This window comes from Meleagris gallopavo, chromosome 17 (genome assembly GCF_905368555.1).
Source record: "Meleagris gallopavo chromosome 17, MGAL_WU_HG_1.1, whole genome shotgun sequence".
Lineage (NCBI taxonomy): Eukaryota > Metazoa > Chordata > Aves > Galliformes > Phasianidae > Meleagris > Meleagris gallopavo.
In genome coordinates this window covers 8,945,721-8,971,752 of record NC_139420.1, presented here as the reverse complement: position 1 = coordinate 8,971,752, position 26,032 = coordinate 8,945,721, and the positions used below count along the sequence as shown (strand labels likewise).

At 38.4% G+C, this 26,032-nt stretch overlaps 2 protein-coding genes across 6 annotated transcripts in view; one reads left to right on the top strand and one right to left on the bottom strand.

The window, feature by feature from the left end:
- The window catches only part of LOC100540453 (serotransferrin-2-like), a 24,885-nt gene extending 11,037 nt beyond the window's left edge, over positions 1-13,848 (top strand). For 3 of the 5 annotated variants that reach the window (XM_010720270.4, XM_010720271.4, XM_031555987.2), the window contains 5 exons: positions 620-776; positions 1,490-1,572; positions 2,662-2,846; positions 3,223-3,409; positions 4,110-11,872. In XM_010720270.4, the coding sequence (XP_010718572.1) occupies positions 620-776; positions 1,490-1,572; positions 2,662-2,846; positions 3,223-3,409; positions 4,110-4,159 (662 nt within the window). In that variant the 3' untranslated portion in view covers positions 4,160-11,872. Of the gene's footprint in view, positions 1-619; positions 777-1,489; positions 1,573-2,661; positions 2,847-3,222; positions 3,410-4,109; positions 11,873-12,483 lie in introns of those variants that run through there. The other 2 variants (XR_014886914.1, XM_085238198.1) reach the window with 2 other exon arrangements.
- On the bottom strand, positions 6,762-26,032 carry PRR14L (proline rich 14 like). Its single transcript, XM_085238185.1, has 9 exons — positions 25,876-26,032; positions 24,378-24,871; positions 22,797-22,878; positions 15,833-21,506; positions 12,875-12,943; positions 11,965-12,127; positions 11,622-11,728; positions 11,025-11,096; positions 6,762-10,370 (listed from the first exon to the last, which is right to left on the bottom strand). The coding sequence occupies exons 2-9, from the start codon at positions 24,831-24,833 to the stop codon at positions 10,064-10,066; spliced, it is 6,930 nt and encodes a 2,309-aa protein (XP_085094311.1). The 5' UTR covers positions 24,834-24,871; positions 25,876-26,032; the 3' UTR covers positions 6,762-10,063.

Here is a 26,032-nt window from a genome sequence, read left to right as displayed (position 1 = left end):
TGTCTCTTTCTTGATTGTCTAATTGATTAGCTCAAATGGATTTGTTTATGTTCTGGATGTAAAAAGTTATGGGTTAGGTTTATCTCAAAATATTTTAGGAAGACCAAGTGCAGTTGTAATAGAAACTCTTCCTCCCCTTGTTCTTTTAACCCACTGTCTTGCCTCTTGATCCTGCTGTGTTGTCAACTTAGTTTTTCTGTGTAGCTACTCCAAAACCTGAAAGATGATGATCCCCCTGTTTCTATCTCTCATGTTATAGGAGAAAAAATGTGCTGTTCCAATTGCTAATACTTTCAAGATTAGGTATGAATAGAGATGTTGCCACCTGCTGTATGATCTACATAGTTAACAACTTCTTACACTACAGCTTAGTTTGCTTTCTTGAGTTGCTTAGTTCTATCATTTTGCCGTTTTTCTTTGCCCAAGAAAGAGTTGATTAGTCTCTTGGCCAGCAAGTGCAGTCTCAAAAGTTGTTGAAACAACTATTCCTCTTATCTGAGTGTGTGATTCTTCATGCCATTTAGGCCTCTTTCCATCAGTTATTAAGATGGAATCCAGTTCTTCCAACAGAAGAAGAGACTTTGCTCTAATCTCACCTGAGTTGTTTTTTTCTGCTCAGCTTACCAGAATTACTTTTGGAAGGGCTGCATGCCAGGAGCAGATGGAAACCTTTGCAAAGTTTGCATTGGAGACAGTGAGGTGGAAGGAGCTCGAGTATCCAGCAGATGTGCTGCCAATCACAATGAACACTACTATGGCAATATGGGAGCACTCAGGTAATACTTCTTTCCAGAGTCAGAAACATGGAGCAATAGCCAGGATTGGCTTATTATTTTGCTGATCGTTTTTTATGGAAGTTTTTTTTGTTTATTAAGCAACTGGTTGTATTTAACTTTTGGTAGCATGTATTTTGCTTAGGTTGCAGTTGCTATGACTTGTTCAGATGATTAGAGACTTTCATGTAACCTTTTATGGAGTAAGACAATGCTTCCAAACATGTAAAGTGTGGAGCATTGGAACAGAACTCATTTAAGAGATGAAAAATACTTAGAAGATCAGAGAGTAGAGATGATGTAGTAACAAGCACTGTAGTAAGCAGTGATTAGACTGGATTATTATTATATATATTTCTTAAAAGAAGAAATAGTTGAAGATTGTATAGAAAAGGAATATTAACAGTGAAAGTGCTTTCATAGAATATCTGTAGTTCATTCTCTTTCCTGGCTAGGCACAGATGGGGTTGCTTGGATGCTGTGCTGCAGCTTTGACTTGGGAGCTGATTTAAGAGATAAATGAAATTGTCTTGACAAACACATGAATGGTGCCCACTGAGATCTATACTGACATCGCTAACTTGTTCCATATAATGACCAAATACGAGTAGCTGAAAATATCTTCATCTGAAGCTGTTTTAGCTTCCAATGATTGTCTAAGACTCAGTCATTGTAATGGCTGTCTCTGGTAACTTTTTATTTTCCTCCTATACTAGGTGCTTAGTTGGCAATCCCAGTGGAAGAAGCTTTGGAGACGTAGCTTTTCTGGAACACTCAAACCTACTCTGGAATATAGAGAGTGAGATGCAGATATTTTCTTCTAATTTAACAGTGTAAACTAGTTACATTTTCCACACTGTGACTGTGACCCCTAAGGTTCAGTGTGTACAAGTTTAAACTAAGTCCATGAAATTGTGTTTGAAACTAGAAAAGTACAGGAACTTTCCTGCATGTAGATGTTATGGTAAAGCTTACACTAGTTTTTTGAAAGCTCAAAGCTATGAAAAGTGACTTTTCCCACTGGGCCTTCTCACATAGGCATGTACAGAGCATGTACTCATTGTTTTTAATCAGTCTAAAGAATGAAAAGAGCAAACAGGAAGATACTGTGGGCTACTTGTGCTCAGAGGTGTTCTATAGCTTCACCATGATAACTTCTTGTTGTTTCACAGGTACTTACTGGAATAAATAGTCCAGGTACTTTGGTAGGTAAAAATACTGCAAAGTATTTCATTGCTGCAGTGAGAAATGAGTAACTTCTTCCAGGAAACACTGAAGTTTGCAAAAGTGTAGCTGTTGAATTTTTTGTTTTGAATTTTGTTGGTGGAAATGGTTTCAGTTGCAGTAGCTTAAAACCTCTCAATCTCTTAAATTATTCCTACTAGCCTAAGAGCCAAAATGTGCTACTTTTCATCGAGGTGAGAATACAGGGAACTCCCATTTTGTTCAGCCTGACAAAGTAGACTGAAATTCAACTCAGGTCAATTTCAGTAGCAGGAGAAGAAAATTTTAGGAAAGAGAAATATCTGTAAAATCAGGCAGGCATATAAGAACCTGGAAACCCACAGGTGAGCAGTTTATTTGAGGAAGCATAGACAAGCAGTATGAATTTCTTTGTATTCAGGAAGTATCAGATGAAGATGAGGCATAAGCTGTTTGTATGCTTTAATGTTACTCTGCACCTATCTTCTAAAAACTAGCCTTAGTTCACTGACCTGTTTCCTCGGAGAAAACACCCAACTATTCCTTCTGCAATCTCAATAGATGAATATACAGCATGCGTATTCACTTAGCTCCTTCCTCTCTGTTTTCCTCAGTGCATGAGATTCACCTCATCTTCTGCATTTGTTTTTCAAAAGGGTTTTCCTTTACTTCATCATCTTTTCAGATCTGAAAAGCTCTGGTTGGGCAAAAGGTTATACAGCTGTTGACTTTGAACTCTTGTGTCCGGATGGAACGCGTGCTGCAGTCACAGAATGGGCTGGCTGCAACCTTGGGCCCATTCCTCCCAGCACAGTCATGACTCGACCAGTCACTGTCACTAAAATCTATGACTTCCTAATGAAATCTCAGGTAAGGTAGATAATGAGGGGAAAAAGTTAGCATGTTAAGACTTCTTATATACAATATCTGGAAACCTTTTCATTATCAAGAGCTTTATATACTAAATATATTAAATGTCTTCAGATCTGATGTGACAGAATTAAGAATATGTGTAGGAGATTGAGAAAAATCATTACTTGAACTCTCCAAAGGCCATTGGTTATCATCACACTCCTCCTGAGAAATAAGCCACTCCAAAGTCATATCTTTTTTTGTATGACTGTACTGAATGAAAGTAGATCTGCTTTTTTTTTTTTTTTCCTGCTAGATCCTATTATAAAACTGATGGTCACCAACATAACCTTAGTATTTATATTCCAAACTGTGGAACCTCTTTTCTGTTTAGGAATTTCTGGAGACCAAGCTGGATTCTGAATTCCATCTCTTTCAGTCACAAAAATATGGTGGGAGTGATCTGCTTTTCAAAGATGCTACTCAGTACCTTGTTCCTGCAACTCACATGAGCTATCAGGAAATCCTTGGAGAATCTTTCTTTCAGCTGGCAGAATCAGTGTTTAATTGTACACCTGCAGGTAAAGTCAAATTCTTCATTCTGAGTTAGAGAAAAATGCAAAGCAGTAGGAAGTTTTCTGTGCATAGACATGGCCCTTTGGTTCACATTGACTTTAGAGATGATTTAGAGGTATCAGTGGAATATAATATTTGGAGTATGTTTAGGCCTCTTGCAACTGCTATCTGTAAGCATATAACCAATACGTGTCAGAGCAAATACAAAGTTATTGAAGTGGAATTGTTTTACTTCCACTCCGAAAGTTTTTCTTCCTATCCCAAAGATTTGGGTATGTCAGGCTTGGGGAAAATATTCAAATTTTTATATTCAACCTCAGAATAAGTTAAAAATTCTACTTTTAAAAAGAATGCACTAAGAATTACACCAAAGAACTCAAGTTAAAAATCTTTCTGTACTTAAAGGACCGTTTTCTCATTATTATCTACTGAAAGCTATGTGAAATTTATATTTAGTTCTCACTAGAACTGAAATGAAACTGCTTATGAGTCAGGACTGAGCTGTTAGGGGACCTAAAAATCTGTGTTGAAGTAAAAGCAGATTGCACAATGAATTAGATGCCTGAGAGTTTAGTATTTGTTAAAGAATTGAAATTCAAAAAGGGAATTTCACCTCTGTTCAGTTTTAGTGAACAGTAGCTAGAGAATTTGTAACTTTCAAAGCTGATGGAGTCTTTAAGGATGTATTCTCTTACTGGTTTGTAGGCATCTTAGACTTTTGCAAGCAGGATATCTGTGCCTCCTCATCGATCTGACAGCTGCTATAAAGGCTTTGCAAGGCATGAGCCTCCACCAATGCTGAAAACAAAGAAATAGACCAGTCCTGCCTATCCAAAGCCATCTGGCAAGGAAACTGTCACCTCTGGACGTGTATGCAGATTGCTCTTTTGTCATAATCTTTGTTTTCTTTAGAAAGTAGATTTTATGTTTATGATGATGTAATACTACTCCTATGTCATCCCTTTCTTGTTTGAAGCATGGAATTGTGTGCAACAGCTTTCACCAATCCTCATAACCCACAGCACAGGACTAGGATCAGCAGTTCTGATTGCCTGCTATGGAGGATTCAGCATTTTGGGGGAATAGCAGGGTCAATGCAGTGGATTAAAGTATGGACTATCACAAATGGCACAGGTTAGTGGGTAGCAGTTTACCTTGTATTTCCTATTTTATCTTCTAAAATTTGTTTCCATGCAAAAAGTTCAACTGATATTTTGGTGGTTGCAGAATTATCTTCCTATGTTGCAATTGCAGTCCATGTTGAACACACATATGTATGATAGATTGTTTATGTAATCACTATCAGAAGTCTCTTCTGCTTTTAATTGGAAATAATACATATCCTTTTTTAAATCAAGGTTTTATACTGGTAAATCAAAACCATTTTCTCTCAAATTTATGTTGTAAGACATGAAGAAGCAAGCAGACCTGGATTCTTGCAGCCTTAAACTGAAGGGAAGCAATCTGAAGGCTCCTTTAAAATAGGAGGCATTACTTTTGTTGTGTTGGCCCATGATGTTAGGTTTGGATGTTGGTGGTACAGCAGTAGAGGCTGAACCTTCCCACAGATATTGTTACATTCTATTGCTGTGTGACAGATGGCAGCAGAGAAGGATTCTTGACAGAATGGAGTCTCATATGATGCAAAGGTGTGTAACTGAATTCCTCCAGGTGGAAAAAAATTGCGTGAGCACAGTGAGGGACGGGTGGTGTGTTTCAGCAGTGGCAACAGTGGGTCATCTCCACTGGTGTATGTTTTTACAAGTGTGGCATACAGGCTCTTGTTCATTGCCTACAAAAACACACAGCTAATAGTGGTGACTGTGTTGAAAAAGTGTTTTATAGCTGAGAATTTGTTCTATCAGACAGTGTGATTGTGCTCTTATTTCCATGGAAATAACATCTACTAAAAAGGAGGCATTACTTCAAAGCAACATCCATTCTTCTCAAATACAAATCATTTCTTTATAATAATTAGATTGATGCTTCTGATGTCAAAATATGAATTTTTAATTAAACTGAACTTTTTTTTGTTTCCAAGCAGAAACTCTGCTTGTCTGAATGTGATATCAAGTTTTTTCAGTACAGTGGATGATATCATAGTTTTTTGTTTTGCCTGCTAGGGGAGGACTTTGTATGGCTACTCATGGGCAGGACTCATTTCACTTGTCAACAAGTGTTATGACCTACCCCCATGCTGCCAGAACCAGGTAAATTGAACTGAATTAAAACGAAAACAACAGCACGAAGACCAAAATAGCCAGCTTATACTCAAATGTCACAGTTTTGCTATATAAATACAGTTGTATTAACCACTGCTAGCAATAAAAAGTGCCATTCAATCAAGCAAAACTAGCCAGTAAGAGTTCAAAATACTCAGTTGTAAATCAAAGGAAAGGCAATCTAGGCATGGCATAAACTGCTTAAAAACAGGTCCCTCTAGCAGTGTATATTACATTAGCCTTTTTCATTTCCCTTCTTCGCTTCCTGAGGAAAAAAATAAATTGCACTCTGAGCAGCACAAAGGGTTTTGGATTCAGTACATCATAGCTGAGGCTGTTCTCTAACTCATTTGTCACACATTTGTCATTAACTAAGCAAATAGCAGAAAGCAGATGCAAATCCAAACTCATGTATCTTTAAGAAAGAAAGAAGAGAAATAAAATGTAGACAAGTCCCGCTATGGTGACAGAACAAAACCTTCTCGTGTGCCATTACAGCCGGGAAGCTGTAGCTCCGATGGAGGAAGAGCAGGGTCTACTTGAGGTCTTTAGAGCGCTCCTTTCCTTTCTTTACTGGAGCTTACGTGCCACCTCCAGGACTCGCATAACATTGCACTTCAATCACAGGAACAGCTTTGCCAAGAAAAGAATCCTGCTGAATATGTAATACACTGAAACCTGGGTTGTAGGCATGACTTAATGGGCTGTGAGTGAGGGGAATTACTTTCTGTTACAGCTCTTACAAAAGCTTGTGGAGCCCTGTTTGATGTTCCTATGCTTCAACCTTGAGTTAGAAGCAGTGGTTTACTTTCTTTCACAGATTGCATGTATGTGAAATAGTTGGTTCCAAACTTAGGGAGAATGGTCTGTGCTGTCTCGATGTTACTATTATGAAGAGTAGTTTGGTAGTTCAGAGTGTGCTTTAAATACCACAGGCCCATTTCTGTTCCTTTTAAAGTATGGCTATAGATAAATCAACACTGGAATTGCTGCTGCATACCTCACTAACAGCCCATCCAGTTACTTATTGCTGTTGGGCTCTTTGGAGATTTGACCTTTTCCCCCCAGATATATTGTGTGTATTTACTAATACAAGCCTGAAGAAGGCTTAAAAAAAAACAACAAAAACAACAGAAAGGGTCTCAGAAAAATTTATTTCCATAAATTAAAAACACACACAAAAGAAACAGTAAAATTTTAAATTCACACAAAGTTGAACAAATAAAATGCCAAGAGCTCGATGGAGGCTAATGGCACAGGTGTACAAATTCTCACTGAGCTATTTGTTGACATGATAGCATTGTATAGACATTTAATCCACAGTTAGCATCCATATCCTAGAAAAGCACCTGGAACATAATATGCCAAAGGCCCGACCCATATGAAATACAATAAATGAGAACCGCTTGCATAAGATCATATCCAGCAAACATCAGAACTCAAATGTATGCAGCTACAAGGCCAGGCAGGCAAACTTTCTAATGTACATTAAGTAGTCTTAGCTGCTCCGGTTGCAGCATGATGAAAATAAGATTTTATGTTTTTAAGAAAAAAAACCTAACCCTCATAATCAGCAAATTTAGTAAAAAGGTCTCTGAAAAACAACTGCTAAGTGATGGTACATGCCAAAAACTTTGCATTTCTTCTCAAGCTGCTCTAGACATCATTCTGTGAGCAATATGTACAAATATCTTTCCATGATGTTACAAGAAAAAAAAAAAGTTACTGGAGTAGGGTCTCTCTATGAAAAGAGAGTTGTACATATTCTTCCACTAGGGAAATATTTTAGACTCCCAAACATACATTCTCTGTACTTTCTTCCTTCAGTAACCTGAGACAGAAGCAGCACAGAGTGGCAGTTACCTACCTTTGCACCATCATCACTCCCAGTGTACAAAGAACAGCCACAAGGAACGAGGTTGTTCCATGAGTGTTGTAAATAGGGACAGAGGTGGGAGAGGGGAAAAAAGTGCACACACATGACTGACATCTGTTCCTGAGGAGGATGTGGGGAGGAAGAAAAAAAATGCTTTGTCTCAATTAGCTTATGACTCTATCATACAAATATTAAACCAAATCAGAATAATTCACAGACCCTAAGGTCTGGGACAACCTAGGCAACTGCTACATCATTTTCTTACTCCTCCAATTATTGTAAGTAAAAGGGGATCAACTGTTTTCTTTCTTATGGCCCCTCTGCTTTAACTATTAAAAAGTTAAGAAGTGTTGTTTCAAAGCAGTTAATTAGAAACAAGACAGAGCAAGGAAGCAGACAAAAAAAAAAAAAAACAAACAAACACAAAAAGTTCCATATTTTGAAGCACATCAGAAGCCTGAACTTTGCTTGGACCCAACTCCCTCCCTCTCACCCATACTGTTTTCTTAAAAGCCCCAATGAGGTTACAGCTCAGTTCTGTCACAACATTAAAGCCTCCCATTTTAACAGAAGATTAATTAACACTGTGTCACTATCCCCTTCTACAGCATAAAACCATAAAAATATATCTATGTATGTATATATATCACTCTTGCAACAGCTTCCATCCAGTCAATATTTGGGCAATAAGCCAACATAGAGACAGTTTCAAATATTTTTTGAAAGGTAGTTGACCTTTATTTTTTTATTTTTTAGGGATTTCTATAAAAATAAGATCAATTAAAATGTTCCCCAGCAGCTCAATTAGGTTAACCAGACCTTGCTGCTGAAATAGCATGTCAATATGTTTGAAGTTCACCTACCTTATTTTATCCTCAAAATCCAAATGACCACTACTCTAAGTCTGTACCTCTCTCTTTTCCTGAGTCTTCCTGATTAATCAGCTTCCAAAACAAGAATGCAAACTGTCATGAATCCCAGCATATAAGCTGAGAGCAAAACAAACCCAGAATACATTTATTTCAAGATTCAGGCACAGAGAATGTAATATTCTTCTTCCATTGCTCCACTTTCCAAACTCTGGAATTCAGATTGCTTGTTAATTCTGAGTTTTCTGTTAGGCCAATAACAGAAATGGCAGAGCAGCAGAAGATAGCGATGGTATTTTCAGTTCTTCATTTATTGGGACTTAATCAAAATACTTGCCCACTAGATAGCTGCTTATTCTGAATGTGAATATAAACTTTGTTATATGGATAGGTAACTAAGAAAGTGCAAGTTTTAAGTGACAAATGAAATAAACTAGTTAAATTTGAACATCCCAGCAAAGACAGCTTCACATGAATAACTTCTATAGGCACTAAAGGACAGAAATTACCTGTACTGCAGCTAGCATTCATTCTGAATTACTCTTCAAGTAAGTTTAACAGAAGTTATCCCAGAAGCAAGCACTCTTTTCTTAAAAGTTATGGCTGAGAAATTGCCCTGTGCTGCATCATCTAATGACAAATGGCCTCACTTAATGAAAAAAAAATGTTTTTCACATGCTAGGAGGCTCTTTGTACAACACTAGCTATTGCATACAACAGTGCTGTACATAGAATATCTGAGTGGGAGCTATCTGAATTGCAAACCTCAAATGGGTGTTAAAATCAAGCTGATTGTATTTTCTGAAATGAAAATCGCTTTGAAATGAGTCTCAAAGGTTTTGTTGGTGCTTCTTGTATGCAGCAGTTCAGCTCAGCTAACAAAAAACTCTACTTGCATACCCTCTGGTTTAACGTACTCATGGGATTTGCCTCTGGAGAAGGGGTATAAAGTATCAGCCAATTTGGCAAAAACTCACTGTTTAGAAAAAAATAGCAGTGGGCATCATCTTTTCTGAAAGTATTACTTATTTTTTTGTTTTGTAATCTCAATTGTGTTAAAAGAGGTCTTCATGCTGCACACAAGGATAAAAAGTGCAAGTTCACTAAAGTTCCAGTTACGTGGAGCTTCTGCTGCCTGAAGCCAGAAAGGGCACAGAAATTCATAAGGAACCTTCTAAATAAACAGAAGGAAGAAATAATTGAAAGTAAGATAGGAATGCTATTTTTAATTATTAAAAATTTAGTGGTATTATCAAGAATGTGTTAGCTAAAATTTATCTTTACCAAACACCACATACTCTTATGTCATATTGTTCAAAAAGCCATTACAGTAGTAACAGCAGATTCAATGTGCAAAGATTTTGGAGTACAGAGTCCCAGCATGATGGAAGGTGTGCTACTTCCTCCCTGATACTCCCACTCTACCCTTAAATGGTCTTGAAACGTAACTAAATGTTAGCCATAACTTCCAGGGGTTGGGGAAGGAATGCTAAGTCACACGTGACCCTAAGAGAATCCCTCAGTAGCAAAAAAAAAAAAAGAAAAAACAAAAAAAAGAAAAAAAGATTAAATAGCACCTTAGAGGGTCACAGCCAATACTTGATCATCAGATATTACAAGAGAGTGGTAGAGTAAGGTATGAAGAAATCACTAGATTTCTCCCAAGAGGACTACAATTCATACTGAAGTAGCTCACTGGACCATTTTCAGCTCATGGCTCCCTCCAGTGCTAGAAGACAACGACTGCTCATCCTCCTTTGCAAAAAATTCTTCAAGGTCCATTAGCTTCTGACTCAGAAGGGCATCTAACTCTGCACTTTGTGGTGCAGCTTTTTTTGCTCGAGTGAAACTTCCCACTGCTTTGATTTTGCCTCGTGCCTTTCTCTTCCGAGGAACAGTGAAGTCCTGAAACTCCAGAATCCGCTTTCTCTTCTGCTGGCTGACAGAAATCAAGTGTCCATTCTTTTCCTTGGGCTCTTCAAAGATTGTTTCCAAGCTCCTGATAGAAGCAGAAGATAGAGCTGATGAATACTCAAGAAGTTATCCTTACAAGGACAGGGAGACTGATGCATTTCATAACCTAAGTAAACACTCCTACTTTTTACATTTTTACAGCCCTTTCATATTCCTTCTCATGTATGTTTATCTACAGTTTGCACTTCTAGGAACTGCACACTTATACTGCTAGCTAAATAATGTTATTGATGCATACACATGTGGTTTGAATCTCTTTGTATTTCAGTTCAAAAGCACAATTACAGAGAAATTTGATTTTATAGAAGAAAGTACCAGTCTTGATAGTCATGATACACTTGATAACAGGCAGTTATTCTTGTGATTTAAAGAATATTCAGTTGCCCTCAGATTCTGAAAAAGTAAGTATATGAATGGAGACTAGATTGAATGGATAGATAAAAAAATACATCTATACTTGGATAACTGCAAATTCTTAGTTTGTATTCTTTTTCACTGTTTACCATATGAATTCTGTAAGATGCTGATTTTGCATTATCTTTCCATATTGCTTTGAACTCGAGCAGTTTTTCAAATCTAACTCCATCCTAGATTTCAGAACTCTTCAATCTGCTCCCTCTCCCTGCCTAAGTAATGTACATTTATCTCAGTGATATTCTCGTTAGGAAGCAGAACAAACCTGGCTGGAGGAGGGGACTTGTAGTTCTTGTTTGTATAGATTTCTTCTAGACTAAATTCTTTCTTCTTAAGCCTGAAAAAGTAATGAACAAAATCAAGAAAGAAAAATTCCAAGTGTCTTTTAACACCAGAGTTATTTATTAGAATCACTGATTTGTACTGTTTGTCTTCTGTGCTTAAATGCTGATTATCCTTCAGCTTAAAACACTGAATTGAAATAACTGGGGATAGAGAAGAATGAAAAAATGAGGGTCTGAAGTACCTCATTTCAGGTGGCATTTAAAAAACATCTGTGTCAAAACTGGTCTTGCCTGCACAGATCAATGCTCTTTCTAGCATATTATGATTGAGATAATGATGCCCAAAAGAAAGGGAAAGCCATTCACAGGTCACTTTCTTTTTTTTTTTTTTTTGTGGAAGCTAAGAAAACAGTTTAGCAGATTATAACATTTCATCTCGAGGCTGATTTTTAAAACTTAATTTTCATACTTAATTATCAAGTCTTTACGTGAAGAAATGCAGTCCTTTGGCACTTCCATACAATAAACAAAATAACCAAAGAAGTTATTAAGGAGTCCACTTAAATGCTATGGCTCACCTTTTTGGTTTGGGTAGTCCCATCGGTGTAAGGTTATGATCTAGCCTAGGAACAGTTTTCCTGATTCGGATCTGTGAGACTTTCTTTGGCCTCTCTTCTGGCTCAGTCTTAGGGGAAAAAAAAAAAGAAAAAAAAAAAAGTTAAGATGAAGGAAGTAATTACCATGTCAGTTACCCAAATTCCCCACTCATCTTTGTTTTTTCCACTCTATTTCTGCTAAAAAAAAAAAAGAAAAAAAAAGAAAAAGAGCACAGACTAGGACTAGAAGCCTTGTCTTTTAACATTAAATAGTTAACATTCATCAGCAGATATCTGAGATACCTAAAATCTCAAATGAACTCACTTTTTTCAGTTCTGTGTCATCTTGGGATCTAAAACAGTCTGGAGTGGAACTATCTGCTGCACCAGGGGCGTGGACCTGAAGTTCAGGTTCTGGAAGCTTAGGTGGCAATGCTTCAGAAAGCATGCAAGACTTTGGTAGTGGAAGAGGGAATGGAGGTTCCAGACTGTAAAAAATAGGAAGAAGAGGATATAAGTAGATCAAGACCCAGTTTATGTTGCAACTGCATTCCATGCTCTTGTCCCTACATTGCAATATGGGCACATAAAACAATGTGGTTCATAGGAACTGCGTAAGTGAACACTTTCTCCACTGTGTGCCTATAAACAAAAGCTGCTGCAGCTCACATTGATACTGAAATAAACTAAATTGCCAGTATTTTGAATATATCTCATTTTACCATTGTTTTTCTTTCCACATAGTTTATAGCTCTATTTAGTAATTACTGATAGAAAACGATTAATTTTCCTGCTCTGTCAGCAAATTTGTCACAGGTATTAATTTAGTACTTTTTGTTCACAGATAAATTTAAGAGCTTTTACATCTGCCATTCCAACACTGAAAAAGAGTAGAAGAAAGTATCAGCACCTTATTTCCACTTCCTCAAGCAAAAAGAGCATATTTATCCAAGTAAGAAAACTAAGTTCTGCAGTTTCGCATACATGTTTCATAGTAAGATATTTAACATGCTTGAAAGCAACAGCATTGTTCTGTGCAGTGATCTACTTGGTGTTTGTGTGAATGCCCCTGTGCATTCCCCCACAACATCCAATCACTGTATTTCTCCAGAACTTTAATCAGAAAGCTATTACTGAAGTGAACTGTCCAAAACTGAAACACGGAACGATAACATCTCTTTCTAAGAAAGCTTATCCAGCCACTCTGAATAAATATCAAAGTTCTAGATACTCACCATATCTCATGACCTGCAGTCTGTAGTGCTTCCACATCCTGTACAGGTAAGTGTGGTAATATGGCATAGCTGGTTCAACAGAAAGAAAAAAAAAAGTGAAGTTAGACCTACATTATAAAAAAAGATGAGGGAAAAGATTCTTAAATTATCTGAATGTAAGACAAAAAATGCTAATGTTGGGAATGGGAAGGGTAAGAAGTACTAGATAGATGTGGCTTGCTCTTGTATGATTCATTTAGCCCACTAATTTCAGTGATAGCATAGTAGGGAAATAGTTCTACTTCCACTTATTATTGTACTGTTAAGAAAAGGAAAAGAGTACAGAGAGAAGGAGACAAATACAATTTTTGAGCTAATGCGTGAACTACCACTATGCAAGTCTAAATTCCTTACTAAAAAAAGAACTTTTAAAATGAAACAAAAATCATGGATAATTTTTGTACTAAATAAAAAAGTGCATGGTGGAACGGCAGAAAGTGCAAGGAAGGATTTTCATTAAATTGTCTCTCTACTGTCTCTAACTCCCACAAGTCTTACTGGAATACACTTAATCAGAATAACCACAGGCCCTTCTATAAGGTTTGGTCATTTCTATGGAGTAAAAAAAAATAAAATCAGCACATCAGCTTTAGGTCCTTTAACATTAAACTTTACTTTGTGTCCACACTATTAAAAGCAGTAAAAAAGGAGTGAGTTGGAACAGCTTTTATTACATCAAACAGCAAATCTTGTACTTGCTGCTCCTCCAACCTAGCAGCTAAACGTATTGAATGTACTGACGTAAAGGTATTACAGCCAGACTGGAATGCTACAGAATAACAAATAATCAGCTGCACTGAAAATGCTTTTATGCTGCACCAAATTCACTTTCTTGTATTTTTGTATTTATATGCCAGAATTTCTTACATTTATATTTTCTGTATTTATTTCTATGTAATCATATAGATTTTGAGTAAACATAAGTTTAAGAGTTATTTACTGAATTATCTTTTTACCACTGTTTCTGTTACTATGTTTAGAAGAATCATTTGTTGATGAGAACAAACTATCAATTTCCAGCAAAACAAAATCTAAAATGGTGTAACATATTTGAAGTTTTTTTTTTTTTCTTTCAATTATTTTATCTCCAAATCCTTTAATTATACCTTTTGTGCAATTATTGTAGAAATAGAATTCACTTTCTACATGTCCTTACAATTCTGGAAACATTCTTTCAGACTTATTGCCTTAAATTCACTACAGTAACTTAACTTTAAAGAACACCCAAATGGGCCAGAAGCATTAAGTGTCCCCAGACAGATACATCAATTCCTTTCAAATATCTAAGGAAAAACAAACTGAGCTTTATGCTACTTTAACTTTGGGCATTTTTCACATAGAGCAATAAGATTTGGTTTGTCTTCTCTTCTTCAGAAAAAAAGTAATTCATAGCAAAACAGCTGGTTCTCAATTTACCCTTTATGACAAGGAGTTAAATTCTCCTACATTTTTAGTTAACTGGATGTGCTGTAACAAACTGCCTTAAGAGTCTGCAGACGTAACTACAGAAGAAAACATGAGATTAAGTCAGCTCAGATCTCGAAGTCCAAGAATAAAATGCCTCAACAATACAAAATAATTCATCTCATGCACAGCAAGAAGCTTTAAAAAGGTTTTCCTTGCGTTAAAAAAAAAACAAAAAAAGGCAACAATGTCTTTATTTTAAGCTAAGTGCTCAAAATTTAGTGTTTACTGGTGTGATTACTTCCAAAGCACTAATTTATACACTAGAAAATTCAGCCTGAAATATTGCCTTGTGCGGCAAAAAAGAAACCAGGCCTTATAAAACATGCTGCAAAGTTGTCTCTGTATGACTATTCAAATTCTGTCTTTTAGTGCAGAGAACTCACAAAACTGAGCAGTTATTTCATATTCTCACTCAAACCTTTCTAGTAGACTTGAGAATTTATACTAGCAAGTGATCAACTTATAGGTATTTTCTCCACTTACACAAAGTAAAATGTAGCACTAATTATAATAAGTCAAATTCAGCAGTTCTCTACAGACTGCCACATTAAACGCAAGACTTAACGAAACAGATTTATGAACTTACAGTCTGTCCAGGAATCTCAAGACTGCAAGATTGGGGACTAAACTGTCCTGTGTCTCAGGTAGCAGTAACGGAGATACAACAGGTGAAAAGTTTGCACAAGAGCATGCAAGAATCTCACACCAGCACTAGGAACCTCTTCTTTTATTCTGTTTCTCAGCAAAAAGATTTCAAATGCAGGTAGGAAAATTAAGTGAAATATGCAAAGTAGACATCAGTGCTCTTCCCACTTGAGAAGGACAGACATACCAAAATTCCTTACCAGCCTGAAATGGAACTAGGGTTGCATGTGCCAACAATTCAGTACATCTGGCACACGCTATCAAAAGGCACAGTAGACATAAAGAGGTTTCAATTAGCACAGAACAGTCATGGAATACAATTATAGATTTAACTGAATTCCCTCCCCACCCCAATTAGGATTCTTCCTAATCTGATATTGAATATTTTACAGTGGTTCAAGTGAAACTTGAACTTTTTCAGACCTCTGAAAAAAACTCTCCTACCTCAGAAATCCAGTTGTTCTGCAGTCACTCTGAATAGACCTACTGTAGTAGCTCACCTTTCTGCATTATATATTCTGATGCATGGTGTGTTTATTTTGCATGGGAGAAGAAAATAGAGTTAGCCATTCTGCCAAAAGAGGATAGCATTAAAGAAGCGAAGGCAAATATATTTAAATTCAGCTAACAGACTGTTCTGTAGGTAAGAATCTTCCACAATAAGCCATTTTTGGAGCAGAACATGTAGATTTGAAATGGAGGAAACTGATCCTGCAACACAAGCTTCTATCACCCTCACTTCCCCAAAAAAGAAACAAGAACATACCTACACATATTTATTCTCAGAAATAAGTTGATGAGTTTTACCTGTTCTCGATGCCCACACTTGGCTGCCACTTGCAGTGACTGGAATGAAGAGGAGTGATTTCGGAGGGACAGGCAGAAGGACCATGCTGACTCCATATGGATAGTGCCCTGCCCAAGGAGTACGGCAGGGAAGAGACCAGGTCATCTGATACATTAGATCCCCCTTTCAAACCCTGGGTAAATTGGGATATAAATAGTCTCTGGATGGTAGGAATATGACTGGTTAAGTTTCTTCTTCTTGTCCAAATCCTGTAACATCCAGGTGAAGAAAGTGCTAACACTGTATGAAGGCCAAGCATGGAGCAACTTCCTGTTCTTTCAGCTATGGCATTTCTTCCATGGTCAGGATGAAGTGCAACAACCTCTGGGGTTGTTACAGAGAGAGGGGAATGCAGCTCGTGATCTTGACTGGAATCTTCTTTGATTGCTGCTGAATCCGAACAGCTCTGAGAAAGGAGGAAAGTCCACTTGGAAGATGGTGCAGGCATTTCTTCCAAAACCAGTTTATGATGTACAGAATGCTGAGATGTAGTCCATGTGAGGTCTGTCACAGGACTGGAGTCCAATGTTATGTGAAAAGAAATAGGGAACACTGGGGTATCCAAGAAAGAAGATGGAGAATTGTTGCTCAAATCTAAAGAAGGTATTTTGGTAGATCTCGTTGAATAAAGTGCCAAAGATTGAAAGCTGAACATCTTGGTACACCAACTGTCAGCCCAGCGTGAGTGTAAGTTCCTGTTAATGCAAGAGAAAGCTTCCAATAGATTTTTAGATCTACGCTGGCTGTGCCTTGCAGCCACGGGAAGAATTTCAGAAGAATACGGCAGAGATTCCAAGCTATGGATGCTGGTGGCAGGTACCAGTAATTTGCTGGCTATTGCAGACAGCTTGCTCAGTAACGCTGGTTCTTTGGTACATTTTCTGAATTTCAAGCTGCTCAGCAAACTGCACCTCTTGGCTTTCTGCCTCGGCATATGGACAGATCTCATGGTTATTTCCTTCTTCACTGTTGGTGATTTATAGGCAAAGTACAAAGATTTGAGGACTGTGTTTTCCTGTTTAGGGGGCATTTCTGAGGGAGGCCCCAAAAGAGTTGAACTTTTAGCTTTTTTAATTTTTCTTACAGTTTCTAGTTGATATGACGTGGGAACTTTTTTGCATGTTCTTCCAGGCTGTATTTTTAATGGAAGAGGTCCTCTTAGTTTATTTCTAGTTCCAAAGGCACCAAGAATTCCATTATAACCTGCCTTAAGGTTCAGGTTTTCCATTTCTGAATCCTGAGTCTTTAAAAAACATGAACTAATAGTATCAGTGGTAATCTTTGGCCTTTTGATTTCTTGTAAAGTGCTACACAGTTTCTTTTCACTGCTTCTAACAGCAAAAACTTCCTTCAAAGGACTTTCAAACTTTGTATTTCTTGACATCACCAACTCATTTGAAGAACTGCATAAAAGTTCAGAACTGTCCAATATGCTTGGATGCACTGCAACTTTTGTTTTCACTTTATATGCTGCCTTTTTTTCTTGTTTTGCCTTGTCTGACCTGGGCACTTTCACCTCCTCATACTTTTTCTTTCGTTTACGTGCCTGACATTTCTCTACTTTCTCAAGTCTCACAGAAGCTGAAGTCTCATTTTCCATGGAAACTGAATGAGCTGGTATAGTGTCTTGACATCCTGTCATTTCCTTTGCATTATCTTTGCTTTGTGCATTTAATTTGTAAGGCACACATACTTCACACTGAACTACATAATTTGGTAATGATTCTTTACAACCATTTGATAACATGTTCATTTCATTATATTTGAATTCTGGTAGAGTTTCTGTATCAGATGCATCTGCAGTTTGATAGTCTTGAACAGCTTCTGAAAGTAAACTGGTATCAGTGGAGCTTGTAAGCTTTGTAGTGTTCCCTTCCTTTGAAAGACTGTTTAGGTCAGGTCTTGGGAGTTCTTCAAAACCTTTTTCATAGTTCTCAGTACTGAGAGTAACTGTTTTGCTACTAGACTCTTTTAAACCTTCTAATGAGGCCCATAAGCAATCTTCTCCATCAAGTAAGGAATGTATGGGCAGCTTTTTTTTATGAGACACTTCTCTTTCCATTTTCTCTTCTGTACATGCATTCTTCAACTTCTCTCCAAAATCACCACTTTTTGGTAAGGCCACATCCATGACTTTTGCAGTTAGCACACCATGCCTCTCATCTCTCTGCCTTTCTTTGTTGCATGCACAAACACTCAAACTTCTTGCACCTTTCAGAGAGCTAGTTGCCTTTTCATCCTCTAAGGATGATATTTCAGTATTGCTGGCTTCTCTCTTAACGTACATTGTTACAGAAAGAGGTTTTGTCACTGAAGATCCTTTGCAACAAATTTTATCTGAAGATGAATCACTATTACCTATGTCTGTATTCTCAGATGACACAAATAGCTCTTCTTTCTGAGGCAATGAGTTAGCTAAGTTCAGAGCTGATGGCGTTTCTGAATCCCCATGAGTCTCATTAGAAGAATCCTGGATGTTAAACTTCACAAAACAGGATGGACCCACATCCTTGTTAGCATCAGTTTCTTTACCAGGCTCCAGCATTAACTGTGAGCGAGAGTTATTTGAGATAGATTTTATTCTCAGATTTTTGTTTTCCATCTCTGAAAGTACATGCATTTTTTCTGGCTTATAAAACAGACTCCCATGAATTGATGAGAAGGGCAAAAATGAGACATTAACTGCTTGGTCCCCAGTTAACCACTTCATCTTTGCCAAGGATCGCTTCCTTGTATTTCCTGAAAATACTAGCTGTACTTTGTCTTTCACAGATTTGATGGACAAAGCATGCTGTGAATACTGTGATTTGCTATCAGGAAGGCCTTCTTCATGAGTTCCTTTATCTGCTCTTCCACAGCCGTTCTCACTTTCTTTTAGTTTTGTCATCTTCTCTTGACTTACATCACCGACAAAACCCATGCATCCTGAGTAGTCTGCCTTTGTTAAACCACTTGAAGACTCAAAATCCACTGCATTCTCTTTTAAAGTTGTTTGAAAACCATCTTCTCTTACATGTTTATGAACTAACAGAGTCAGGTCATCACCTTTTTTTAACAGTATCTCTTCATGTTGGCTAGAACTGATTGACAGTTTAGCTTCCTCTGCAGAAGTAGCAATATACTGTAAGCCAATATTTGGTTCTCTGTTTAAGTTTTCTACATGTTGCTTTTTGCCAGGAACCAGGCCACAGAACTCACTCTGATGAGCAAGAAACTGATTTTCCTTTGGAGAAATGGTCATTTCTTTTTGAATAGCATGTCTTGTTTGCATATTCATATTGTTGAGCAGTGGACATGCACCACAGATAGAAAAGCTGTACTCAGGAGAACTAGCTGTGAGTGATGACATTCCTTTCTTCCCAGATGTGCCTAGTTCTCTCATCTTCAGCAGTAATGGAGAGTTGCAAAATTCAAAATTATGAACACAATTTTTTTTCTTCAAATTTCTGAGTAATAGCTGTTTACCAGTCTCACTTCTCCAATTCCCTTCAGGAACTTTTGGAGAATTCACAGTTGTTATTTTATCAAATTCATCTGTATGGACAGCACACACGCTAAATTGTTTTTTTGCCTCATCTTTGTCACAAATAATTTCACTGCAATCTGTTAATTTACAAAGATCAAATTGTTTCACATTTTCAGATTTCATATTCCTATTTGAAATCTCATCTCCTACTAAGATAGCAGGAGGTTCCTCTGCATCATAAGTTAGGCAAAACATGCTTTTTTCTGTGGAAATATCATTTATCCCATGCAGAGCTACACATCTATTGCCCCAGTCATCTTGATAGGGAAGAGATCTACATGACAAAGGGCAACGTTCTTCCAGAAAAGTGATTGTCTTTTTACTATTACATCCAACTGAAACTTCTCCTTCCAAACTATCATTTTCAATCTTCATCTCAATATCAGCCTTAAAAAAATTACTGTTCAGGACAGCATCACCTACAGGTGTACTACTTGATAAGATACTTGAAGTAGTGGCAGCTGTATGCTGGTCTTTTAAAGTCCGATTACTACATTTCCATGTGTTGCTATGTTCATTTTCTACACTGTCTACCTTCCCTTCTGAAGATTTCCTGTTCTTCTGGGAAATGCTGCCTGTCATACTGGATTCATCAGAAGTCTTGGGATTTATTGAGGACATGAATTTGTCTTTATGCAGCACAAATTCAGCAACTTGTTCCTCTGATGTCCCAGAAGAACCAAACAATTCTTTTCCAGATAGATTATCCTGAACCTTGTCCTTGCTTGCAGCTTCATTAGCAGTACAAAACAGACACTCATCACAGTGAGGCTCTCTTGATTTTTGTGCAAGAGGAGGTAGAATTACATTTAGTGTATAAATCAAATCAGTTTCTTTGTCAGAAAACTCTAACACTGTATTACTCTCAGATTCCTGTTTAAACAGTTGTACCTCAGGTGAATCATCTTCTAGCTTGGCAGAAAGATCCTGACAGTCATGCCTATTGGGAAAAGAAATTTTACTGTAGGCCTTATAAATCCCTACATCTGTCTGTACAATTTCGTGGGAAGCAGTACTATTTGTTTCCTTCAACAGGACACTTTCTTTTAAATCATCCTTGCACAGATCACTTACAGAAAATTGCAACTGGTCCTTTTTCCACTTACTGGCTTTTGATGGAATAGTTTCTAATTTTTCTTTTGAGAACTCCTCAGAAGATGAAGCAATAGAATTGAAAACTGAAGGATGACAGCACTCAAAATCAGCACTCTCTTGAGCTTCAATGTTACCTCCCACAGCAATTTCTCTCTGGATTTCAGCAGCCTCTTCAAATTCAGAGATGTATGATTTACTTGTACTATCATTTGTTTCCCCATCACCAGTTTTATCACTAGATAATTCTTTCTTACTTAGCACTGAGAAATGCTCTACAGGCATAGACTTGGAGGTGCAGTTCTTTACAAATCCAGTTCTGTGATCATAATTAGTCTGACTTGTCATGCTTTCAAGAAGATGCTTTTTTGAGGTTTCATTGATAATTCCATGGATTGCAGTACTGTTGTTGTCTAGCGACACATTTCTAAAGTCCAGATAACAGACACTTTCCACAACCGAACACATAACTTCAGAACTTTTTATGGAGAGCATTCTACAACTTCCTACTGATGATAACCTAACAGGTTCATTATGTTTAGGTGGAAAAACGGTACAGAGGTCACAAGTATTGTTTTCTTCATTGTGATGATAAGTGTGACAACTATCAAGTGATGTATTGAATTCATTAACGAGATTTTGTCTAGGTAACTTTTCTTCTGTAGTCTCCAAAATAGATACAACATTGCCCCCTGTTCTCAATGTGATGTCAGCATGGGCTTTCAACCCATTATATTCACTTTTTTCTTGTGAGTGTTCTGTTGTTGATTCAACGTCCGTAACTTTTAAAGGCTCTATGAAATCTAGCCTGGTGGTTTCTGAAACCCCAGGTCTAGCCATGACCGTGTCTACATCTGGGCATTCATCGCTCTCAGGTAGAAGACCTTTACTCACACTGCCATTCTGGTATCCTGCTTTACTAAATATTCTAGTCCCATCAGCCTTCATACCTTGTGCTTCTTCAGTAAGCTTTGGGAGAGTTTCAGCTGTCGCCTGAACATTTGCTTGGTTTTCTCCTGCACAAGAAAAATAAAGCAAATCAGTACCATATAATACATTTGGAAGGCAATTAGCTTACTATGTTTCTCTTGGTGATATACACACTACTGTGTATGGTCTGTCTTGGTTATCAAAGCTTCTGAAGAAGTGAGAATTGAAGCTAGCAATTCTAATACAAACCATTAAAAAAAGCAAACATGCAACTCCATCACAAACCTAATGTAACAAATTAGTCCTTTTTAGTAAAGACATTTCATGTGAGCAGCAGATATCCCTGTATTTTTCAGATTCCTTTGATAACGAACCAGAAGCAATACAGGTCCTGTAACTCAATACATTTGAAGTCTTGGTCCATCATAATATTTATTTGTTACATCAAAGCTCAACATAGCTGGATACTTTATCTGTCGTATTCTAGAAACATGGCATTGAATTGCCATTTTCGTTTCTTCTTCCTCGAAGGCATTTTTGTCATAAGTAACCTACAGGAGGACAACCCGTATCTCATTCTGTCCAAACAATTTGGATTGTTAATAAATTTTTGTAAAGTCATGAAGAGAATGACAAAGTTCAAAAATGAGAGTTGCTGTTCAATATCCTTATATTCAAAACTTTACATATGCACTCATATTTCTGCACATCATTTTCATACTTCCTAAGGATCAAGACAAGATGGTATTATTAAAAAGTAATATTATAGCAAATTAAGACAGGGAAGTTGGACAGGATGACCTCTGGGAGTCCCTTCTAACTCAAACAATTCTACGATTCTATGGTTTCCTCATCAACATGAAGGCATGAGAGAAAAAAAATAATTACTAGCTGTAGGCCAAGTGACAAAATCATTTGGAGCTAGAAAAATTACAACTCATAATGAAACTCATAGAGGATGAGTTTTACTATATTCTTTCTTTGAATTTTGGACTTTTAGTTTTCTAAAAATTAGAAAATGGATGAGTCATATTTTTACATCTTTGTTATTGCCATTGTCATGTAAACCAGCTCTGAAGAATAAGGAAATGCAAAATGCCTGCTACTAGCAAGAACTTCTGGTTTGGGGTAAATAAATATTCCAGCAAAATAACTAAAACACATCTTTTTTGTAAAAAGTCTTTAGAAGAGCATACAGGCTATTGTGAAAAAGTGAAGGATGAAACTTTTATATTGTTTGAACAATGCAGAGTAATAGTTTCTACTGTAGAACAAATTCAGTGAGCCATCTTACAATTACTCAATTTTAAATCAACAAAAAGGAGTCTGAGAGAAAAGCAGAGGCAGACAACACACAACACACCACAGATATGCACCTTTGCTCTTCAGAAATCCTGCTATTTCAGCACAACAGCTTGCTGAAGAATTTACCTCATGCTTGTTTAGATGAGGATCCTCCTGAAACATGACAAAAATAGAAGTGGATATCGATCAATTTTCTGAAACATTTCAGGGACTGTACCTGCTCATCTAGGTTAGCTCTGTCTGAGAAGGACAAACCTCAGAACATATAAGCCCTTCTAGAGGTATTCACACAGGCACTTGCCATTCCTTTCTGGCCCTATCAATCAACAGCAGCTCAGCACTGAATAGTGATGAAGAAGTATTTAGCATTGTAAAGTACTGTTGTATTTAGCAGCAGAAAAGTATTCCCATGCAAGCAGCTAAAATGTAGGTAGTTTAAATGGAAATTGTTGCAAATATGAATCAGAGGAATAATCAAGTCTCCAAGCCTCCCTCACATTCCCAGGCCGTTACTGTATGCTTTTGGTAAGATGCATGTCTTCCCTGTTATTTACTAGAACTTGCCTTTTACCATTTCCTCCCTTGGCTCAAAATCACATATACCCAGAACAAGTGACATAGGTCTACTTTGAAGAAAAAAAAAAAATTAAAAAAAAATCCCAACCCAATCCAATAAACCATCTCAATATTTGAAGTACATGAGTTCGTCTTGGAAACACGACTATGGAAAAACTAATTATTTTCATAACTCTTCAAATAAATCAAACAGATATCAAAAAGGAAAATACATATATTCAAAATGACAAAATATTTTGCTATTATGCAACACTGTAAACCATGCAACTTATCCAGATAGTTCTAAGGCTGGTGTATGTTTAGTCAGAATACATTTTTTTCCTCCCCTGTTCTATATGTAAAAACTCTGTTTGCAAACTACAGAAAAACAATCAACAGGAACTAAAAAATCTTGACTTTTTAATAAAGAGTTTTGCAACTCTTCAGTTGTTAGTAAACTATTTGGCACGTTTTTCAGCATGTCTTTGCCTAAAAACAACATTTTTATCATCAGCCTTTGCTAGAGAGGAGGAAAAATAAACCACGACCTTGTGAGCTCCTTATTTGAAAGGGAACACTAACAGTTCATTAACTCTTACTTTGTTACAAATGAGAATTCCAAAAATGAAGAAGAATCTTCATTTTCAGAGTAAAACTGAAATGCTAAGCTGAAGTCTCCTGTAGCATTAAAATACAATTATCAGACTGAAATAGCTGTTATTTAGCAGTTAGTACTTTGACTACAGATGATACTTGTAAAATGGGCTGTATCCACAGAACACAGATATTGACCTAAGAGCTTTCTCAGTTGTTTCTTTCTCCTTTTTAGCCACTAGTCAGTTTTAGTCTTTCCTCTGTTACATACCTGCCTCTTACCATTCCATTGGTACTTAAAAAAACGTTGGTTTTTTTAAAACACCACTGGTCTACTCAAATATACTCAGTTTTTCAGTGGACCTGTGATAATCTCTGTAATGACACACATGACTGAAGTCACAAATAAGTAGAAAATCAGATGGACAAAATCCTGTGTGTTGTTGTGGCAACCTTAATTTCCAAATATCACACAGATATGTTTTTTTTCCTAATTTGCTTACTTGTTTTAACCATTTTTCCCCAGGTTTTAGAGCACAGCATTCAGCGTGGCCCTCTTCAGTATCTTGTGCCTCTTTATCTCCTTGCTGGTATTCTCCACTAGAACAGTCTTCTTTCCTGCGAGTTTGTTTGTTTTCTTCATCCTTTTCAGCACCTCCATTGCGTAGTAATTCTTTGGTAAGCGGTTCTGCTGACTCCCAATGAACCTCTCTGACCACATCATCCAGTCGCGCTGCCTCCTCACCAAAGCCTTTTGCCTCCAAAGTCCTGTGGTGCTCTGATGACAGCTCACTACTGTGTGCCAGCTCAGGTGTGGACAGATCAGGCTCTGCATCTAATCCAGCACCGGGCTCAGACACAGCCATAAGGCCGCCGGGGATGCTGAGCCCCTTGTGCAGGTCCTCAGTGCCAGTACAGGCAGAGGAGTCAAGGAGACATTCCACTCCAGATGAGAGCATGGGGGCAGCTGGAGGCCCACTGTCTTTCACAGTTTACCCTAAAAATAAAAGAAACGTTAAATCAACAGAGATAGGAGTAATCTCAAGAACAAAAGGAAAGCTTTACTGTTCAAGGTTCAAAGATGCTCAGAGAGCTGGAGCACCTTTCCTATGCAGAAAAGCTGTAGAAGTTTGCTTAGCTTGGAGAAGAGAAGGCTCCAGGGAGACTTCACTGCAGTGCCTTTCTGTATTCGAGGGGCGCTTATAAACGGGAGGACCGAGTTTTTACTCCATCTGACAGCAACAGGACAAGGGAGAACGGCTTTAAACTAAGCGAGGAGATTTAGGTTGGATATTAGGTGAAAATTCTTCACTCGGGGAGGTGAAACCCTGGAAAAGAAGAGCTGTGGGTGCCCCTTCCCTGGAGGTGCCTGATGCCACGGCAGCCCTAGCTGGGGGCAGCAGCACCCGGTGGGGTTTGGGGCTGTAAGATGCCCTCCGATCCAACGCCGCCACGGCTCTGTGACCCTCTAACTTCAGAACGGGGCTGAGAACTATTTGGGCACCCAGGCCAAAGCTTCCTTAACAGAGACCAGCACTGCTGAGCCACACTTCTACAGCTCCAACTGCCAGGGAACCCCGAAAGAGCCGCAGCGCACCTGGTGCTCGCAGCACGCTCTATTTCCCGGCTAACTCGAAGCATCCTTTTCCCTCCTGTCACTTTCCGAAGCTTTTAGCTGTCACAAAGCCACAATCCCGCGGCTCTTCCAACCCTCAGGGGCGCTCCGCCCGGAGCCCCGCACCGCGGCGGGACGGGACGCGACGCACCGCCGGCACCGGGCCGCCCCCAGCAGCGAGGGCCCGACCTGACCCGGCGCTCCCGGAGCCGCGGCAGCCGCACGGCGCGCTCCAGGCGCGGCTTTGTTCGACGCGCGGCCCGGCGCCTCCCAGGCCTCTGCAGCCCCGCGCAGCGGGACGAGGCGGCCCCACCCGGCGAAGCACGACCGCCGACCGCCGACCGCCGCCCGTCCCGCCACTCCCCGCCACTCCCCGCCGCCGTTACCCGCGGCCGCCCCGCTCCTCGCCGCTCCGCGGCCCGCTCACATCACTTCCTCATCCGGGCCCGCTGCCCCCTCCCTCGCGCGGCACGGCCGTTACGATGGCTCCGCCCCCGGCTCTGCTCCGTCCCGGAGCCCCGCCCACTCCGCCGCTCGGTGGCG